This window comes from Phaseolus vulgaris, chromosome 7 (assembly GCF_000499845.2).
Source record: "Phaseolus vulgaris cultivar G19833 chromosome 7, P. vulgaris v2.0, whole genome shotgun sequence".
NCBI classification, from domain to species: Eukaryota; Viridiplantae; Streptophyta; class Magnoliopsida; order Fabales; family Fabaceae; genus Phaseolus; species Phaseolus vulgaris.
In genome coordinates, this window is record NC_023753.2 from 13,684,009 (window position 1) to 13,706,845 (window position 22,837).

Genomic DNA, 22,837 nt, shown 5'->3' on the forward strand with positions numbered 1-22,837 from the left:
GTTTTAATATGGTATCAAAGTCATTTGGAATCTATCATAATAAGAATTTGTTGTCTTATCATGTTATCAACTATTGAGTCGTTATCGAATCATCCATGATATATAGTTTCATGTATGAATTGTTAAGTCTTGACATTAGGAGGTATTAGATGCAAACCTCACCTTATAAACCGATTATTTAGAGTCTATTCTAATGATAATTTCTTGTCTTATCAAACTATCGCTTATTGTTATCAGATCACGCATAATATATAGTCTAAGTATTGAGAAGTCTTAACATTAGGGATATGTTAGGTGTAAGCCTTACTTTATAAATTGTTAGACTATTCTCACTGTACTACCGTCATTCTCTTAACTAATGATGGGTTCAGTGTATCGCCAATCGCAACTTGAGAAGCAAGATATTATATAAAAGAAAACTGTGAATCAAAACGTTTCTCACCACGAGAACAATTTCAAAGTTCTAATTCTCCCACATGTTATAGTAGAAGTCTTTCCCTTCTTTCCTTCTCATCCTCTTTCCACCAAAAGAAGTCTTTGTTGGGATGTCTCGCCCGAGGCTAGGAAAGAAGCTTCAACCTGCTAAGAAGGCTTGGAAGAGATTCTCCAACAAAATCAGCATTCCAAAAGCCATCAAAGCGACCTTCAAACGCCTCCTTGCAACCTTGCATTCCCTTCATCACCTCCTACCATCCAGAGGTCGTCGCTCTCTCACAAGAAGAACATCATCATATGCTGCTTCTGATTATCGAGTTCAGGGCAAGAACATATCTGCAATACGCATAGATGACCTCTTTCCTGTTCCTGCTTCTTCGATGCACGTGCTTCCCAACAAGACTCATGCATCACAAGGGGAAACAAGTGGAGGCAAAGAGGTGATTGAGAAGAAGAAGGAATTTGCAGGAGGGAACAGTAACGTGGACACTTTAGAGGATGCATGGAAGGCTGTGGTTGCTAAGTCACCTCAGCTGCAGGTGGATCAGAAGGCAGAAGAGTTCATCTCCAAGTTTCGTGCAGACATGAGGCTTCAGAAAGAAAGGTCTTTGCTGGAATTTCAGGAAATGCTAGCACGAGGTGCCTGAAATGTATGTCCACTATTCTTTTTTGTTACACAGTACAAGATTCATAGACTTATAAGGATTGGTTGTTTGGAATTGCCTTTTTTTTTCTTCATTTTGGTTCTTCTTAAGGTACTCGGTTGAAATGGGTTTTGCCAAAAAAAACTGAGGGTATATTTCTGTTCTTTATAGGCTTGCATAAGGGATTATTTTTCCCCTTTGCATTGTTTATGTTCTTCATTCTCATGTATATATAATTAAGTGTAACATATGTATCGGATAAGCAGTTTGTATACAAAGCATTATTAGAAAGCTGGCTTTATCTACTAGTGCTTTTATCATCCATTTGATCGACTTTGCAAACCATCGGAATCAACTCCTCATGTAACATGATTTAATGAAAAATCTATAATTGAGATTATTTCCGGCATACATCCCAATTATGTTCAATAATTCAAAACATATTCAACCAAAATTAGTTTTATTCAACCTTAAAATAATCAAGTCTAAAATGGGGTTGAAGAACCACAATCCAAAAGGAGTATTTGTTTACTATTATACATTTTTAGGGTGATGCTTGCTCGTGCTTCCAGCCTATTGACAAATTTATTTTTGCGGCATCCCACTGGAAAGCCAAAAGGTAAAATGAAAAAGTTGAAAGAAAAAGATTGAATGTACTTACAAATGTGATTGCAACCTAATTAATAAAAGAAGTAATAAATAATTAAAGCTATACAAATTAAATTAAATTAAAGATATCATATTTGTTCTAATAAATAGAAAATAAAATATACATTAATTATGCAATAATTATCTTCTAATTACATAACACTCCTCCTTACACTTATGAATGTATATCTATAATTCTTAGTTTGTAAGTAAGATTTTTTAACTGTTTCGTGAGAAGTTATTAGTGAACATATCTATTAACACTAAAAAAAATAAGTATTATCTACGGATTTTTACCTACAGATCTAAATACATAGGTAAATTCAGTATTACCTACGGATATTACCCACGGATTTGAATCCATATGTAAATTTAACATTACCAACAAATATTACCCACATATCTGAACCCGTAGGTAAATTCGGCATTACCTACCAACTAATACCCACGGATCACTATTACCTACCAACTATTATCAATGAATTTTTGTTACTGTCGGTTGACTCGCTTCGCCGGTTGACTCTAACGACAGCCTTTGACCCTTCTATCTCCGCCTGAAAATCGTACTTCCTTGATCAAGAATCTCTCACCTGCAAAGGCAAAGGGGCGCCTTGACGACCGTTTGCACTCCGACGCTCAAGTCAGTATAAGGGAAAAGAAACACCAAGTGTATAAAGTAGTTTCAGTCTTAGAAACTTTGTACCTTGCTAGGGTTCTTAACACCCTTTATATAGGTTGAAACTAGGGTTTACCTTTGTGTTGTTACCCTTGTCTGTCCTTGCACCGCTATTTAGATAATCTTAGCGTATCTGGCACATGGAACTTCCCTTAACTGGAGTGCAACGAATAACAGAGTAACCGCCTGGGTACCAACTTGTGCACCTAGTCTCTGGCGCCATCTGTTTCTGTGGGTGCCCTAAGTATTCACGTGTCATGCATGCAACTTTCCTTGGAAACCCTAACTCTAATGGGCCTCCGCGCCTCCAAGGATCATTCTCACATGCCGCGCCTGTATGCGCTATACACACCATGTGTATGGATCCCTCGTGACTTAGGTTTCCCTCATACTTGATGCCTTAACTGTTAACTTTGTATAATTCTAAGGTCCACCTTATGTGGCCCACTATAACGTTCAGATCGTCGATGTTTGATCTCTCCCTCTGTTGATGAGGTCTGATGTCGATCTCTAACATCGGGGTATGGTACCGATGTCTGAAAACTGGCCAGTCTCCTGATAGGTTCGTCTGGAGCCCCCTTACGTGGCCCCCTTCCACTATCAGGCACCGGTGTGCAATGTCTGAGGTCAGTCTCTGGAACTGATGACCGAGGATTGGTCGGGACACAAGCCCCCCAGTCTCGAGTTGCAACTAGTTTCAGCGAAGAGATTAAGTGATCGCCCCGGGCGACCTACGTGGCACTAAGTAATGGGACGTGAACAGTACACCGAAGTGACGTCTCACCATACTTTTTAAATCAGTGTACACGTGGCAAGATCAACGGCTACCGCTTGTTGGCGCTTGAGCTTCTTCGTGAACTGTTCAAACCTTTAAACCTTTACGTTCTCTTCACTGTTTCATTACTTTCACTTACGCAAACCTTCTCTTAAACATTTCTCTGAAACACACTCTCTTCTCTTTTTCGAAACTTCAAACCTTCGAACCTCAACTCATTCAAAGGTATGAGTTTTACTCACCGATTGCTCTTGCTTTATGATTCTGCTACCTATAACATGCTTATAACTGCCTGGGACTTTTTATGTTTTCTGCATTTTAGGTTTTCTGCACATTCATTTCCCCTGTTTTACGCTTTGAGTCTCTGTTTTTCTGGTTTGTCGAGTCACGCCATCTTCTTCCTCTAAAGTTTTGCTTTTTCTTCTCTTTTTTAGCTTCCTTATTAAGATGACCCAACAAGAACCTTCTCCAGTTTCTCCTTCAGATTCTAGCTCAGTTTCATCTCCATCCCCTTTCCACCTATAACACCAAACCCTCCTCCTTCCGCCTCCGACTATAAGTCCCTATACCGTTGGGCACCTACTGCTCTTTTAAATGAGACATCTAGCTTTACCTCTCTTGCGAGTATAGCTGCTTATAGGAAGAAGCAGACTTGCTACAAATCATGTGTCTTTGGTAAAGACCACGACAAGTTAGTGAGGATGGTGGCTTGTAGGGAAAGAGAACCAGTGTGTGTTGATGAGTCTTCAGGCCCCGAAGGTCCCTTTTGCTTTATCTACTCCACGGTCTTTCAGAGACTTGGGCTACGATTACCCTTCACCCCCTTCAAGCGAGCACTCCTAACTGAGGTGAACGTTGCCCTCGACAACTACACCCCAACATATGGACGTTTGTGAGGGCTTTTGCGATCCTCGGCCACTGTCTTGGCCAGACGTCATCGGTGGATGTGTTTCTCTTCTTCTTCAAAGCGAAGAGCTCGGGGAAAAAGTTGTCGGTCATCTTCAATGGCGTCGTTGGGAGGGTGTTGCTAACGCTCTTCCAACAATCATACAAGGGGTTTAAGAAACACTTTTTCAAAGTGCGGTGCAACCGGAGGGACCCCACTCTCTTAGATGGATTCCCTCTCTACTGGGCGGAGAAGCCTAACCTCCAGAAGCCCAGGTCTCTTGAGGACCTTCTTCCCCAGGAGCGGGAAGTATGCGACCTCTTCTCTGGCCTTCATACTCCATTTAGCACGTTGGAGCTGCTCAAGCTTGAGTTTAGCCCCAAGGTCCTTAAGAGTTATATTGGTACCTTTCTCATTCTTGTTTTATCGTTGCTTACACCTTTACTTGCTTTATTATTGTCACCTACATGTCCTGACCCTTCGTTGTTATTCATTGTCTTTGTGCAGACATGGAATTTAACAAGGATAAGAAGAAAAAACTAGTCGAGCGGCTTGCTAAGCGCAGGGCGGCTGCTACTGGTGTGGGCACTTCGTCACCCACAACTCCTCCACCTTCTGCCACCTCTGCCCCCAACACAACTAAACCAGCCCCTGTCCACAACAGGCAGAAAAGGGTGGTGGCAGTGGTCGTCGATTTGGAGGACGGGGACATTTGCACGGGCCTTGTCTTCAAGAGGCTGAGGGTGGGGGAAGCCGTGGCACCCTCTCACTCTACGTCTGGTGGGTTCACTCCAACCTTTCGGGATAACCCCCTGAGCGCTTCCTCCCCGCGCCACCTTATTGTTCATGAAGGTGGGGGGAGAGTGCCCCTGGAGGCCAGAAAATGCCTCCCCCTCCCGAACTCCCTGCCCTTCTCCAAGAAGACCTCAAACGTTTTCAAGACCAAGAGATTGTGGAGAGCTTGGAGGGCAACTTTCTCCAAGACCGCGTGGCTCGGGGTATTGGAGACTTCCTTGTCACATCCAATGTCACTTTAATCGAGGCGCAAGAAAAGCAAGACTTGTAGGCTAAGATGAGGAAACTGGAGGAGGAGCTAGCCCTCAAAACCAAAGCCTTCTCCAACCGTTAGATTGCCATGTACCAGGAGCTGGCGAGCCTTCGCCAATCCGAGAAGGACGTCAAGAAGCTTCTTTTTGACAAGAGCCATGAGGTTGTCCAATTGGAAGCGAAGATCTTTCCTTTTCGCAATAAGGTGATCGACCTGGAGGAGAAGGTCGAGGGGATGCAGGCCAAAATGGCTAGGTTGGAGGAGAGGGCCACCCAGCGTGAGGTCTAGCTGGGGCAAGTGGAGGGGGAGCTTGCTGAGAAAATTGAGCTCTTCAAGAAGACCGAAGAGGAGCTCAACAACGATGTTGTCAATGCCTATAGCGAGGGGTTCCAAGACGCCACAGCTCAGTTTGCCTGCGTGCATCCTGAGGTGGATCTTTCCCCCTTCGCTGAGTCCAAGTGTGTCATTGAAGGGCAACTCGTGCCTAAAGAGTAGCAATCTTTGTAATTTGGTCTTCTTGAGAAGTCACGCCTCTGTAAATATTTATATAAATATTCCATAGCATCTGATTTTTCTTGAACTGCCTTTGTCTTGCTTACTTCGCTGCCTTTACTTGCGTTGACTTCAACTAACAACGCCTTCGACATAGGTCGCTTCTTAGGTAGCACGCTTTAACCGCATACGTTTTATCTCTTTCCTTTCATTGTTTTCAAGGCACTGATGATGTGTGCGCGAATCCACTAACTGGCTCAACCTTTGTTCGAGGATAAACTCTTCTTGCTGTTTTTGATCTTCTTCTTGCAAGGTAAGGCTTCCTGCTGATCTCGTCCCTAACCCTCTCAGATCGAAGGGAATATCTTGCTGGTAACACTGGTGAACCACACTGCTCTCAACCTTGGCTTACTAACAAGGGAGAAGTGTATCCTCCCGATCTCGACCCTGCATCACAAGGGTAAGGGTGAACTTAACCGATAAGCCATGTTGTTCGACCCTGGGTTTCCTACACAAGAGGGAGGCTCCCTAAGGAATACTGCCCCCATCTTGGTGTTTCTAACTCGAGTGAACGGCTCTTACCGACCTCATCCTTGCTGTATAAAGTCAAGGGACAGGTCTGAATAACTGATCGCGACCTTGCTATAAAAAGTCAAGGGACAGGCCTTTAACGTTTGAACCATACTTTTCTCAGCCTTGGTAAACTTGCGCAAGAGGGAGGTTCACCAAGGAACCATACTATTCCCGACCTTGGCACATTACTTCAAGGGAGAGGTTCATTAATTGGGGAACCATACTATTCTTCGCCTTGGTTAACTCACACAAGAGGGGGCTCATTGGGGAACCAAACTACCTCTGCTCTTGGTGTATCACTTCAAGGGAGAGGTTCGTTAAAAGCAATGCACACATATTTCTCAACTGAATAACTGAAATTTTATTTGGGTGACTCGTTAAAAAACCCTTATGAGGGAAAAAGAGTGTCCCCTTAAACGTGTACAATGCAAAAAATCTTTAACTAAAATAAAACTTAAGATTGGTCGCGTTCCAAGTACGAGGGATAGCGCCACCTTCCAACGTTTCGAGCCTGTATGCTCCATTCCCAAGGGCCTCTGTCACTCTGAAAGGACTAGTCCACTTGGGAGATAGCTTGTTCTCTATCTGGTAGGCCTTTCACATCACCAGGTCGGCGACCTGGAACTGCCGAGGTCTCAGCTTGGAGCTGTATTTGTACTCCACCCTCCTTTTAAAGGCTTCAGCCTTAATCCTCGCTTCCTCCCTTACTTCATCTAGTAGGTCCAGGTTCACCTTTCTCTCTTCATTGGACTCCTCGACCACGAAGTTCTGGAAACGCGACAAGTTCTCCTGGATTTCTACTAGAATCATTGCGTCTGAACCGTACACCAAGCTAAAGGGTGTTTCCCTGGTTGTGGACTGATGGGGTAGTGTGGTAAGCCCACACAATTCTAGGAAGTTCTTCCGCCCAGGTCCTTTTCGCTTTGTTTAGCCTTCTCTTTAGACCTTTGAGCATAACTCGGTTGGCAGACTCGACCTTCCCGTTCGTCTAGAGGTGTTCAACTGACGCGAACACCTGTTTCACTCCCAGCTCTGCACATAACTTGCCCAATTGTTGGCTCGCAAACTGGGTACCATTGTCAGACACCAATCTCTTCGGGATTCTAAAGCGGCACACTATTTTTCCACACAAAATGTTGGATCTTATGGGCTGTGATCTGCGCCACTCGCTCAGTCTCAATCCATTTTGTGAAATATTCTATGGCAACCACGAGGTACTTCATTGCCGTACTACCAAAGGGAAAGGCCCCAGAATGTCGATCCCCCAAGTATGAAATGACCATGGGCTGTAGATCGACCTCAACTCCTCTAGAGGCGCCTTGTGCCAGTCAGCATGTTGTTGGCACTGTTTGCACCGCTGTGCATACCTCGTGCAATCTTTCCTCATGGTGGGCCAGTAATATCCTGCACGAATGGCCTTCAACGAGAGGGACCTGCCGCCGACGCGGCTACCGCATATTCCCTCATGCAGTTCTGCCATGATGCGCATGCATTGTTCGCCAGTTACACACCAGGATAGGATGGGTGAACCCATGCCTGAATAACTTCCCGTCGATTAAGGTGTATTTGTTCGAATTTTTCTTGATTTTTCTGGCTTCTATGGGTTCTAATGGGAGTACTTCATCGACCAAGTAGCGTTGGTAGGGTGTTATCCAAGTTTCTTCTGTTTCAACTTGGTAAACTTGCGACAACATCTCCCCAGCAACCGGGTACACGCTTACTCTGGGTGTTTTTATCGTTTCCTGTGTTAATGATCGATGACTCCTCCTCACCCCTTCCGATGTGCTGATCTAGTGGACTTTTGTCATACTGTCCGCAGTAGTTCGAGGTGTCTTCAAGGTCTCCTGAATCACTGTCCTCTGCCTGCCCCCCTTGCCCGAACTAGCGAGCTTTGTAAGCAAGTCTGCTCGGGTATTTTGCTATCTGAGCACATGAACTAATTCGAACACCTCGAACGTCTCCTTCAGAACTTGGACGTAGTTTAGGTATGCGGCCATCTGAGGGTCTTTGGCTTGGTACTCCACTGTGACCTGACCTGTGACTAACAAAGAGTCATTCTTTGTCAGCAAACTTTTCGCTCCCATCTCCTTGGCCAGCAGCATCACAGCGATCAGAGCCTCATACTCTGCTTGGTTATTATAGGCCTTGAAAGCGAACTGTAGGGCCTGTTCAATCAGCAACCCATCTGGTCCTTCCAAGATGACACCAACCCCACTACCTTGTTGGTTTGAGGAACCATCTACAGAGAGCACCCATCTGAAACCTGCTCCTTCATGGTGCGTGGCTGCCGAAGAGAGCTCTACTACAAAGTCAGCGTAAACCTGACCTTTAATGGGGCCTCTAGGCTCATACTGTATGTCAAACTCAGATAGCTCTACTGCCCATCGCACCATTTTGCCTGCTACATCTGGCTTTTGTAAGACCTTGCGGATTGGAAGGTCCGTCATCACTATTACAGTGAAGCTCTGGAAGTAATAACAAAGTCTTCGCGTTGAGAACACTACTGCTAGAGCTACTTTCTCTAAAACCTGGTATCTCACCTCTGGCCCTTGCAACACTTTTCTAACGAAGTAGATCGGTTTCTACACCTGGTCTTGTTCTTGCAGCAAAACCGAACTAATTGCCTTTTCTCTAACTGCGAAGTACAGGCGAAGCGGAGTACCTAACTCTGGCTTGCACAATACTGGTGGACTGGTCAAGTACTCCTTCAGCTTCACAAACGCCTCTTCGCATTCCTGGGTCCATACGAACCTGTTGTTTCTCTTTAGGCACTAGAAATAAGGATGCCCCTTGTCTCCTCCTACCGATACGAATCTGGACAGAGCGACCATACGCCCTGTCAACTGCTGCACCTCTTTAACTGAGATCGGGCTCCTCATTGCTATTATCGCGACGCACTTCTCGGGATTCGCCTCTATCCCACGTTCAGTAAGTAGGAACCCCAAGAACTTACCGGCCTCGACCCCGAACACACACTTCTTTGGGTTCAGCTTCAGCCTGTACTTCGCTATTGTGGTGAACAACTCTTCCAGGTCTGCTACGTGTTGCTCCTTCTGCTTGGAGGTGACCACCATGTCATCTGCATATGCTTGGACATTTCGCCCTAACATGGGCGTTAACACTATTTCCATCAACCTCTAGTAGGCGGCACCTGCGTTCTTCAGTCCAAAGGGCATCACCTTATAGCAATAACAAGATAACTCTGTCATAAATGTTGTCTTGCACTCGTCCCTGGGGTGCATCATGATCTGGTTGTAATCAGAGAACGCATCCAGGAAGCTGAGTAATCTGCATCGAGACGCACTGTCCACCAAGGCGTCAATAATAGGCAACGGGTAGGAGTCCTTCGGACATGCCTTGTTGAGGTCTGTGAAGTCAACACACATCCTCCACTTCCCGTTGGCCTTCTTCACTAGTACCACATTGGCCAATCATTCGGGGTATTGAATCTCCCTAATGTGGTATGCCTTCAACAACTACTTTGTTTCTTCGCGAACAACGTGACGCCTCTCTTCGTTGAACTTTCGTCTTCTCTGGCGAACAAGTCGGACCTGGGAGTCCATGGTGAGACGATGACACAGGAAGTCAAGGTCTATGCCAGGCATGTTAGAGGCAGACCACGCGAAAGCGTCAAGGTGGCGCGCTATGACCTCGGTGATCTGATCCTACGACTCTTGGCTCAAAGACCTACCAAGCTTGAACATCTTCCCAACGATCTCTCTCTCCAGCACGTCTCTGGCGGGTTCGAGTCGTTTCTCCCGGGCGATCTTTGCACGGGTGACCCCTTCTTCCCTTGGAGGCTGGGTAGTAACAATGAACACCTCCTCTTTCTCTTGAGGCTATTTTCGTAACACCTTTTAGCCTCTTTCTACTCAGATTTGATGGTGATCACCATACCCTCAAGGGAAGGCAGCTTCATCTTCATATGCCTCGTGGAGGCAACTGCTCCAATCCTGTTTAGAGTAGGTCTACCTAACAGTATATTATAGGCTGATGGAGCGTTAACAACGAGATACCTGATGCTGGCAGTGCGTGAAGTTGTGTTGTCTATGAAAGTCGTCCTCAGCTCTATATGCCCACGTACCTCCACTTGGTCTCCAACGAAACCATACAAGCACCTGGTATAGGGCCTCAACTGGTTTGGGGACAACTGTAACTTGTTGAAGGTCGACCAGAATATCACGTCGGCCGAACTTCCTTGGTCTACGAGGACGTAATGCACCCTCCTTCCTGCTATGACTAGCAAAATCACCACCGGATCATTTTCATGGGGTATGACATCCTGGAGGTCGGCCTTGGTGAAGACGAAGTCGACGTCGGGAGTCTGATCTACCTCCTGTACCTCTTCCGCCATCACCTCTCGCACGTACTTCTTTCGTTGGGAGGCAGTGCATCCTCCTCCTTAAAATCCTCCAGAGATGGTGTTGATCTCCCCATGAATGGGCACCTCGTGCCTCTGATCTGCCCTTGCGGTCACCAACGCTTGATCGTTCTGCTGTTCTTGGAGGTAATCCTTTAAGAAGTCACTCTTCACTAGCTCATCTAGTTGGTGTGCCAGGGCCAAGCAATTGCGTATATAGTGGTCATGTGCCTGGTGGAACTCGCACCAAGCGTTCTTGTTGGGGGCCCATCTTCCTGTCAGTCTTCGTGGGCACCTTCACCCTTGCCGCTATGTTTGGAATAGCAATCAGCTCCTTGAGCTCTACACGAAAATTATGTTTCGGGGGTGGGTCCTCTCGCGTGCGCGTCCCCACCTAGGACTGTTCGTAGGGTTTTCCCGCGCCCTTCTTCTCTGTGGTTGCCTCGTGCACCCTCATGGGCTGAGGTCGTCCTGCTGCTCGAGGTCGATAGGAGCGACAAGACAAGACCACGTTTCTCCGTTACTCGATCATTTGCGGTGATGTGCGCCAAAGCTTGACGTCTGATCTCGGTGAATGTCTTCGGGTAGAACCTTAACAGCGATTCACTAAAAGGTCCTAACAACATTCCTTTGACGAAGGCGTGCACCGTCATGGGCTCATTTGTGAGTTTCAACCTCACCACCTGGACCCCAAACCTGTTCAGGTTGTCCTTCATGGACTCCCCCTGGTACTATTTAATGTCGAAAACATCATAAGAGAGTCGGGTGGGGGCCTTGTTAACAAGGTATTGTTCCCTAAACAGCGTCGCGAATTGGTCAAAGGTAGTGATGTGTCCATCAGGGAGGTTGACGAACCACTCCAACGTCGCGCCTGCCAACGTGCTCATGAGTAGCTTGCAGTACGCAGCGTCAGATCCTCCTATGAGCATCATCTGAGTATGGAACGCTGTGAGATGGGCTTTTGGGTCCTCCACACATGTGAAGGTGACCTTCGAGCCCAGAGACGTGGTTGGCAGCGCTGTATCCATGATCGCCTGTGAGAACGACATGGGACGTGCCCTAAGTGGTACAGGTGGGGCACGTTCATCCATCGCGCTCCCCTAATTGTTGCAAATCCCTGCGCAGTTCCTCATTGGCCCTACGCAATTCTTCGTTGTCCGCACGTGATGCAGCAATTTCAAACCTAGATGTTGCAACCTCTGCTTGGAGAGCACGCATAGTCTCCAATATTTGTTGCGTGGTAACGTTGTCCCCTCCATGGGGCACAACACCTGCGGCTACAACAGACCCTTGCCTCGTACTCTTCATATCGCGAGTAAAAACTCTCAACACGATTGTGAATGGGATCTTCTTTTAACGAGCCCCACGGTGGGCGCCAAATGTTCTTGCCGGTTGACTCACTTTGCCGGTTGACTCTAACGACAGCCTTTGACCCTTCTATCCCGCCTGAGAATCGTACTTCCTTGATCAAGAATCTCTCACCTGCAAAGACAAAGGGGCGCCTTGACGGCCGTTTGCACTCCGACGCTCAAGTCAGTATAAGGGCAAAGAAACACCAAGTGTATAAAGTAGTTTCAGTCTTAGAAACTCTTTACCTTGTTAGGGTTCTTGACACCCTTTATATAGGTTGAAACTAGGTTTTACCTTGTTACCCTTGTCTAGGGTTCCTTGGGAACTTCCTTGCGCCGCTATTTACATAATCTTAGCGTATCTAGCACATGGAAATTCCCTTAACCGGAGTGCAAGAATAACAGAGTGACCCCTGGGTACCAACTTGTGCACCTAGTCTCTAGCGCCATTTGTTTCTGCAGGTGTCCTAAGTATTCACGTGCCATTGAGCTTTCCTTGGAAACCCTAACCCCAATGGGCCTCCGCGCCTCCAAGGATCATTCTTATGTGTTGTGCCTGTATGCACTATACACACCACGTGCATGGATCCCTCGTGACTTAGACTTCCCTCATACCTGATGCCTTAACTGTTAACTTAGTATAATTCTAGGGTCCACCTTACGTGGCCCACTATAACGTTCAGACCGCCGATGTCCGATCTCTCCCTTTGTTGACGAGGTCTGATGTCAATCTCCAACATCGGGGTATGGTATTGATGTCTGAAGACTGACCAGTCTCCTGATAGGTGCGTCTGGGGCCCCCTTACGTGGCCCTTTTCACTATCAAGCACCGATGTGCGATGTCTGAGGTCAGTCTCTAGAACTGATGACCGAGGACTGGTCAGGACTATTTCTATTACCTACCAACTATTACCCACGAATCTCTATTACCTACTGAATATTATCCACGAATCTCTATTATGTACTAAATATTATCATAATAATTATATACATAATAATAAAAATATTATTATAATATAAATAATTATAAAATCATAACAAATATTCATAAATAATAATAATAAAATATAATAATCATAACTAAAAGGTATAAGTAGTATTAATAATATTAATATAATATTATTAATAATATTTAGTAATACTAATCATATTTAGTAATATTAATAATATTTAGTAATATTAATAATATTTAGTAATATTAATAATATTTAATAATATTAATAATATTAATAATATTTAATAATATTAATAATCTTTAATAATATTTAATAATATTTAATAATATTTAATAATATTTAATAATATTAATAATATTTAATAATTTTAATGATATTTAATAATATTTAATAATATTACTTGTATTTATAATATTTAATAATATTAATAATATTTAATTCTATTAATAATACTAATAGTATTAATAATATTTGATAATATTGATAATATTTGATAATATTGATAATATTTGATAATATTGATAATATTTGATAATATTAATAATGTTGATAATATTTAATAATGTTGATAATATTTAATAATGTTAATCATAATATTTATAATATTAAATTTTAATAATATTTTATAATATTTAATAATATTTTATAATATTTAATAATATTAATAATATTTAATAATATTAATAATGTTTAATAATATTAATAATAATTAATAATTTTTAACAATATTAATAATATTAATAATATTTAATAACATTATTAATATTTAATAACATTAATAATATTTAATAAGATTAATAATATTTAATAACATTAATAATATTTAGTCATATTAAGAATACTTAGTATTATTAATAATATTAATAATATTTAATAATACTAATAATATTTATTAATACTAATAATATTTAATAATATTAATAATATTAATAATATTAAATAATATTTAATAATATTAATAATATTTAATAATATTAATAATATTTAATAATATTAATAATATTAATAATATTAATAATATTAATAATATTTAATAATATTAATAATATTAATAATATTTAATAATATTTAATAAATTTAACAATATTTAATAATATTAATAATATTTAATAATATTAACAATATTTAATAATATTAACAATATTTAATAATATTTAATAATATTAACAATATTTAATAATATTTAATAATATTAATAATATTTAATAATATTAATAATATTTAATAATATCAATAATATTTAATAATATCAATAATATTTAATAATATCAATAATATTATTAATATTTAATAATATTAATAATATTATTAATAATATTTAATAATCTTAATAATATTAATAATGTTTAATAACATTTAATAATAATTAATAATATTTAATAATATTAATAATATTTAATAATATTAATAATATTAATAATATTTAATAATATTTAATAATATTTACTAATATTAATAATATTAATAATATTTAATATTATTTAATAATATTAATAATATTTAATATTATTTAATAATATTAATAATATTTAATATTATTTAATAATATTAATAATATTTAATATTATTTAATAATATTAATAATATTTAATAATATTAATAATATTTAATAACAATTAATAATATTAATAATATTATTAATATTATTAATATTATTAATATTATTAATATTATTAATATTAATAATATTATTAATATTATTAATATTAATATTAATAATATTAATAATATTAATAATATTAATAATATTTAATAATATTTAATAATATTAATAATATTTTATTTAATAATATCAATAATGTTTAATAATATCAATAATATTTAATAATATCAATAATATTTAATAATATCAATAATATTTAATAATATTAATAATATTAATAATATTTAATAATATTAATAATATTAATAATGTTTAATAAAATTCATAAAATTTAATAATATTAATAGTATTTACTAATAATCATATTTAATAATAATAATATTAAAAATGTTTTAATAATATTCATAATATTAATAATATTAATAATAATAACAAAATTAATAATATTTAATGTTATTTAATAATATTAATAACATTATTATAGTAATTAATAATGTTTTTAATTTTAATAATAATAATAATAATATTAATGAAATTAACAAAATGATATTTAATATATGAAGAATATTAATAATATATATAGTATTAATTATATTAATATTGAAGGAAAAGAAAGAATATGGTAAATCCCTTGTGTATACACATAGGATTATGTTTATATAGGAAAAGAAACATATGGGCTAAGCCCATTACATAAATATGAGATATCTAACAATATCTATAATATCTCATAATATCAAATAATATCTAATTATATCTAATAATATCTAACATTCCCCCTCAAGCTGGTGCATATAGATCATATGTACCAGCTTGTTACAAATGTAAGGGTTTAGTAAAAATATATGCTAATTGATTACTTGAATTAACAAACTCAGTTTTGATATCTTCCGATATAATCTTTTCTCGAATGAAATGACAATCAATCTCAATATGTTTTGTCCTTTCATGAAAAACTGGATTTGAGCTAATATGAAGAGCAACTTGATTATCACATATAAGGGTCATTTGATTAACCTCTCCAAATTGCAATTCTTTAAGTAACTGTTTAAGCCAAATAAGCTCACAAGTAGCTTAGGCCATAGCTCTATATTCTGCTTCTGAACTAGATCTTGCCACGACACTTTGTTTCTTGCTCTTCCAAGAGATCAAGTTATCACCAATGGAGACACAATAACCAGAAGTTGTTCTTCTATCAGATGGAGATCCTGCCCAATCAACATTTGAATAACAAACAAATTTAGTATGGTTATTATGACCATATAACAAACCTTTTCCAGGAGAGCCTTTAATGTACTTCACTATACGAATGACTGCGTTCCAATGATCTTCACATGGAGAATTAAGAAATTGACTCACCACACTGACTGCAAAGGAAATATCAGGACGAGTAACAGTGAGATAGTTCAATTTTCCAACTAATCTCCTGTACTTCTCAGGATCTGAAAGAGGCTCCCCCTGATTGGGTAGAAGCTTGACATTGGGATCCATGGGAGTATCAATAGATTTCGAATTCATCAACCCAATTTCCTCTAAAAATATCTAATGCGTATTTTCTTTGAGAGATAACAATACCAGTATTGGATTGTGCTACCTCAATCCCCAAGAAATATCTGAGTTTGCCAAGATCTTTGGTCTGAAAGTGTTGACAAAGGTGTTGTTTTACTTGTGAGATGCCATGGTGATCACTGCCTGTAAGAACAATGTCATCAACATATACTACAAGATAGATACACCCAAGACTCGAGTGACGATAAAAAACTGAATGATCTCCTTCATTGCGAGTCATACCAAATTGTTGAACAACATTGCTAAATTTTCCAAACCAAGCCCTAGGAGACTGCTTGAGGCCATATAAGGATTTGCGAAGACGACATACCAATCCAGAAGACTCCCCCTGAGCAACAAACCCGGGAGGTTGCTCCATATAAATTTCTTCCTGCAAATCCCCATTAAGAAAAGCATTTTTGACATCCAGTTGATAAAGAGGCCATTGTTGAAGAGCAGCCATAGCTATGAATAAGCGAACAGAGGCCATCTTTGCTACTCGAGAAAAAGTATCACCATAGTCTAAACCAAAAATTTGGGTATAACCCTTAGCCACAAGACGAGCTTTGAGACGATCAATAGTACCATCAGGACCAACTTTGATAGCAAAAATCCACCTGCAACCAACAACAGATTTCCTAGATGGTAAAGGAACAAGTTCCCAAGTTCCATTATTCTGAAGCGCATTCATTTCATCAAGCATGGCCTGACGCCAACCAGGATGAGCTAAGGCATCACCTACAGATTTTGGAATGGATACAGAAGAAATAGACGAAAGGCAGGTATAAAAGGGTTGAGATAGTCTATGGTAACTCAAAGCAGTATAATGTGGAGAGGGATTACGAGTAGAACGTATACCTTTACGAATAGCAATAGGAAGATCAGGTTCAACAGTCGGAGGTTCAACTATAGGAGTCGGAGGGGGATGAGGTGTTGGCACCGGAACAGAGTTTGCTGATGGACGATGAGACGTTTGACGACGACTATACACCTGAAGAGTTGGTGGCGGTGGTGAATCGTTAGGTGCACTAGGCACAACAAGAGGAATATTAACGTGATTAGATGAAGAAATTGAAGGAGAAGGACAAGACTTAAAGTAAAGGGAAGATTCACTGAAGGTGACATCTGCTGAAACAAAATAACGGTTTAAGGACGGTGAGAAACATTTATATCCTTTTTGTGATCTAGTGAACCCTAAAAAGACACATTTGTGTGACTTAGGAGATAATTTATCAAGACCAAGACTAAAATTATGAACAAAACATGTGGGCCCAAAAACTTTGGGAGGTAACGAGTGGAGAGGGTCATGTGGAAATAAAATAGAATGAGGAATTTTGTTATCTAAAACTGAAGATGGCATGCGATTAATGAGATAACATGCACTAAGAACAACATCACCCCAAAAATGCTGAGGAACATCACCATGGATTAAAATAGTACGAGTTGTTTCAACAAGATGTCTATTCTTGCGCTCAGCTACCCCATTTTGTTGTGTATAAGCACATGAAGTTTGATGAAGAATACCATGAGAAGCCATAAAATTTTTAAAAGAATGAGAAAGATACTCACGTCCATTATCACTGCGCAAAATTCGGATAGAAATTCCAAATTGATTTTTAATTTCATTGTAAAATATTTGAAATATAGAAAACAACTCATAACGGTTTTTCATTAAAAATACCCAAGTACATCTTGAATAATCATCAATAAAAGTAACAAAATACTGAAATCCTAAATTAGACTTAATACGACTTGGTCCCAAAATGTCAGAGTGAACTAAGGCAAAAGGAGATGAAGCACGTTGGGAGACACTACTAGGAAAAGAACTACAAATGTGCTTCCCTAACTGACACGACTCACACGATAAAGTAGACACATTAGACAAACTTGGAACAAGCTGTTGCATCTTGGCAAGACTAGGATGACCCAACCGAGCATGAATGAGAGATGGAGAATCCATAATTGCGCTAACACGTGTAGAGATCTGTAGTTGATAAAGTCCATGAGACTCACATCCGGTGCCAATCATCCGTCTCGAACTTCGGTCCTGTAAAGTAACAGAATCTTTGGTAAAAGAAATAACACAATCAAGGGAACGGGTGAGACGACTAATGGATAATAAGTTAAATGGAGACCTAGGGACATACAAAACATTATCAATAGATAGAGAAGAAAAAAGATTAATAGTACCAACACCATGTGATGGTACCCTATATCCATTGGCCATGGTAACCGAAGGTAAATAACCCGTAGTAGATAGGGAAGAGAAAAAGGATTTATTACCAGTAATGTGATCAGTGGCACCTGAATCTAGAACCCAAGGGCCATGGGAAGTGGAGTGAGTGAGGCCAACAAAAGATGTACCTGAATGTGCAACAGAAGCTGTGGAACTAGGGTTCTGACGATCCTCATACCATTTAAGAAATTTATTGAAAATAGCAGGCTGGCTTGGGGTATCAATTGAAGTATGGTCCATGGTAGAAGGTTGCACAGGGGCAATTTGAGCAACCGCAACAGATCTAGGAGGACGACCATGTAAGGCATAACATCTGTCAATTTTGTGGCCAAGTTTGCCACAATGGTCACACTTGTGACGCCTTTTGCCCGGCTTGTGAGGGCGAGCACGATCATTATGCTGAGAGACTAAAGCAGAAGAGTCATCAACATGAGACGTTATATCAGTGGTGTGTTTACCTGGCACGCGCAAAAGGGTAGAACAAGTGGAAGTAAAATTGGGCACAATAGGAGATCCCAAAATTTGATCACGAACGTGAGAATAATCATCCGGAAGGCCATGTAAACCCAATAACATGAAGAACTTGGATCTTTGTTCTAGTTCTTGAGAAGGAGTAGAGGCAGGAGGTAATAACTCATTAAAATCATGAAGAAGAGCATGAAGTTTACCTAGATATTCTGCCATTGTACCATCAAGACGTTTGGGAGCAACAATTGTGAGAACATTTTGACACACACCATAAAGACGTTGAGTATCATTGGTGTATAATAATTTTGCTTGTTCCCAAACTTCTGAACATGTCTCATAGGTACGAAAAATTTGTTTTAAAGATGAGTGAATGGTCAATTTGATAGCAATGCATAATTGAGCATCAATTTTCAACCAACGGAAAACCTCATTTTCAGCAATAGTAGGATGAGTAAGATGATCAACATAACCTTGACTCTTAAGCCATAATTTAATATCTGATGCCCAAGTGTAATAATTGGTTCCATCCAATTTGTCAATGGAAAGATGAACATTGACGTAATTAGTATAAATAGATGAATCCGGCATAATGACTGCAGAAGAAGCCATAGTGGTAGCGGCAGCGAAAGGCGCCATAGTGGCAGCGGAAGCGGAAGAAGCCATAGAAGATAAGGACAAATCCAGTCACCGGTTAATTGACGGCAACAACAAAGATGAAGGCTCCGGCAGCGTCTCCAACGGAGGCTCCGACGAGATTCTGGCGACGGCTCCGGCGAGACTCCGGTGACGACTCCGACGAGGGTCCGGCGGCTGATCCGGCGAGGTGGTGGTAGCTTCAGCGAGACAGTGGGGCGGTGGCTGGAAAATTCCAGTGAATAGTGGGTTCACCAATAGAAATTGAACCCTAAACCCTAAACCCTAACCTTATGCTCTAGATACCATATTGAAGGAAAAGAAAGAATAGGGTAAATCCCTTGTGTATATTGAACACATAGGGTTATGTTTATATAGGAAAAGAAACATATGGGCTAAGCCCATTACATAAATATGAGATATCTAACAATATCTATAATATCTCATAATATCAAATAATATCTAATTATATATAATAATATCTAACAATAATCATACTAATAAGTATAATAATAATCATGATATGACAATAAAACTTCACTAGTGTAATTGTTAAAGCTTCTTTGACTAACACTTATCGTAGGGCACCTATACTAGGGTAGTCATGCTTATACGAGTTAGGGCATCTTACCATGGGCCAAATCAAATAATTCATCAAATTAATTCATCTCACAGGGTGCCTATTGATACAATCCAAGTAAACAAGAAGATGACCAAGGACTCAAGAGACCATTCACACTATGAGCAGTCATCTCAACAATCAAGTCAAGACCCCATCATAGATCTAACGGAACTCACCAGAGGAAGAACTGGGCATAGACCAAAACACCAAATGTCCTTTCTTCTAGTTTTCTTAAAAATAAAACATGTAAATAATTTGGACTCACTTTAGGGGTCCAAATAGCAAGATAGGCTATAGTAGGTTAATATCGCATAAAAGGGAGGGTTATTAGCGAAATGGGCTTGTACAAAGCTCACTTTTTAAGACAAGGCATCTAGGTTTAGGAAAGTTGACCTAACTTCTAGAAGACCTAGCCAAAGGGGCGGTTTTGACCTTAGTCAACCCCTTTGGCCGCCCCTCCCTCAAAGACCATCTTACCCTTGCTTACCTTGTTTTCCAAGGCACCCATTCCTATAAATAGGGTGCCTTACTCCATGTATTGGAACATTGAAATTTGAAATAGAAAAGAAACTCTACACAAATTGTGAGCGAGACTTGTGTTCTCTCTTCTTTGGTCTTATCTTGTAAGAGTGAGAGCTCTTCAAGAGGTCTCCCCCATCACTTATCTTGGAGATCCCACACACTCCATGTGGCGTGTTCTTCCATTCCCTAAGCACTCCTATCCTTCATCTTTTCCATTTCATCTTCCTTTGCACCATTATTTCCCTTTGTGTTCTTGTGTTTTGTTTCTTTTTCCATTCGATCCTCTTCATACTAATTGCATCCTTTTATGTTCTTTCATTTTCCGCAAACATCATCATCTTCACCATATCTTATGTTTTTTTCTTTTGCCTTTGGAAGTGAACCTTCACACTTACTTAACCACTTGGTTAAGTTCGTGTCCAATGGGAATCTTCTCTAGGTCTCACACCTTAATTGTTAAAATTCAAATCATAAACAAAGTGTCACCATTAAAATGGACAAGTCTAAAATCAACTCACATCACTTATACTTGGTTGACTTCATTCATTCCGAGTTAGGTTGTCTTACCATGTGCCAAATCAAATAACTGATGAAATAAATTCATCTCACAGGGCGCCTATACTCGGTTAATCGTACTTACAACGAGCTAGGTCGTCTTACCATGTGCCAAATCAAATAACTCATTAAATAAATTCATCTCACATGGCGCCTATACTCGGTAATCGTACTTACACCGAGCTAGGTCGTCTTACCCTGAGCCAAATCAAATAACTCACCAAATAAATCTGTCTCACAGGGCGCCTATACTCAGGTAATCGTACTTACACCGAGCTAGGTCATCTTACCATGTGCCAAATCAAATATATCATCAAATAAATTCATCTCACAGGGCTTCTATACTCGGGTAGTTACACCGAGCTAAGTTGTCTCACCATGTGTCATCATCGCTATTCAATTCAAGTTGACTTATTTCATACATCATATTCCAAGAACAAATTTATTACTAGGTGACCTCGTTAAAAAACCCCCTTTGAGGGAAAAAGAGTGTCCACCTCTAACAGTATAATGTTCAAAGGAAAATAATGAAAATCTAAGTGTCTTAATTGAAATAAAACTTGAGATTTGTTGCGTTCCATGTTCGTGGGATGGCTCCTCCCTCTAGGATTTCCAACTTATATGCACTGTTTTCTAGTACCTCAACTACGCGGAATGGGCCAGTCCACTTTGGAGACAACTTGTTCTCAATCTGGTAGGGGTGGACCTTCCGCATCACCAAGTCGGAAACCTTAAACTGCCAAGTTTTCGTCTTGGTCTTGTGCTTTAATTCCACCATTCTCTTTAAGTCTTCCCGGTTTATACGACCGTCATCACGTACCTCGTCCAGCAAGTCTAGATTCAACTTCCTTCCTTCGTTGGATTCTTCAACAAAAAAGCTTTGGAACCTAGGAGAATTCTCTTGTACCTCTACTGGTATCATGACATTAGACCCATATATCAAACTAAAAGGCGTCTCCTTGGTTGTTGATTGTGGGGTGGTGTGATAAGACCACATAATTCTTGGAATTTCTTCTGACCCATTTCCCTTTGCCTTTTCTAACCTCTTCTTCAATCCTCTCAATAGAACCCTGTTGACCGACTCAGCCTGCCCATTCGTTTGTGAGTGTTCTACCGAGGTGAATATCTGCTTTATTCCGAGCTTTGTGCACAATTTCCCAATTGTTGGCTAGCAAATTGGGTTCCATTGTCGAATACTAAGTGTCCCGGAATCCCAAAGCAGCACACAATATTTCTTCATACGAAATGTTGAACTTTATGAGCAGTTATTTGCACAATCGGCTCAGCTTCAATCCACTTGATAAAGTACTCGATTACGACAATGAGGTACTTCATCTGACGTATGGTCAAAGGGAAAGGGCCCAAAAAGTTTATTCCCCAGGTATGGAAAGGTCATGGGCTATAAATTGATCGCAAATCCCCAACTGGTGCATGGCACCAATCAGCGTGCTTCTGACATTGCTCACAGTGCTGAACATATCTCCCACAATCTTCCTTCTTTGTCGCCCAATACTACCTTGCTCGGATGGCTTTCAACGAGAGAGCTCGTCCACCAATGTGATTGTCGTAAACACCCTCACGAAGCTCGACCATTATACGGGTTCATTGGTCTTCACGTACACAAGTAAGAAGTGGATGAGTATAGCCATGACGAAATAGGTTCCCGTCTATTAGGGTATACCGACCTGAATTCCTCTTGACAATTTTGGCCTCTACGAGCTTGGTAGGAAGTAATCCATCGGCAAGATAACGCTTATAAGGTGTTACCCAAGTATCTGTGGTGATGATCTGCAAGATCTTAAGAGATT

At 40.0% G+C, this 22,837-nt stretch overlaps 3 protein-coding genes across 3 annotated transcripts; 1 reads left to right on the forward strand and 2 right to left on the reverse strand.

The window, feature by feature from the left end:
• The first annotated feature begins 343 nt into the window (after positions 1–343).
• LOC137828122 (uncharacterized) lies at positions 344–1,401 on the forward strand. Its single transcript, XM_068634569.1, has one exon. It carries the CDS (start codon positions 546–548, stop codon positions 1,080–1,082), a length of 537 nt encoding a protein of 178 aa, XP_068490670.1. The 5' UTR covers positions 344–545; the 3' UTR covers positions 1,083–1,401.
• A 6,695-nt stretch (positions 1,402–8,096) lies between these two features.
• Positions 8,097–8,624, reverse strand: LOC137829082 (uncharacterized). The gene has a single exon (XM_068635874.1). The coding sequence runs from the start codon at positions 8,622–8,624 to the stop codon at positions 8,097–8,099; it is 528 nt and encodes a 175-aa protein (XP_068491975.1).
• Positions 8,625–10,045: 1,421 nt separating this feature from the next.
• Positions 10,046–10,531, reverse strand: LOC137829083 (uncharacterized). The gene has a single exon (XM_068635875.1). The coding sequence runs from the start codon at positions 10,529–10,531 to the stop codon at positions 10,046–10,048; it is 486 nt and encodes a 161-aa protein (XP_068491976.1).
• Positions 10,532–22,837: the final 12,306 nt, after the last annotated feature.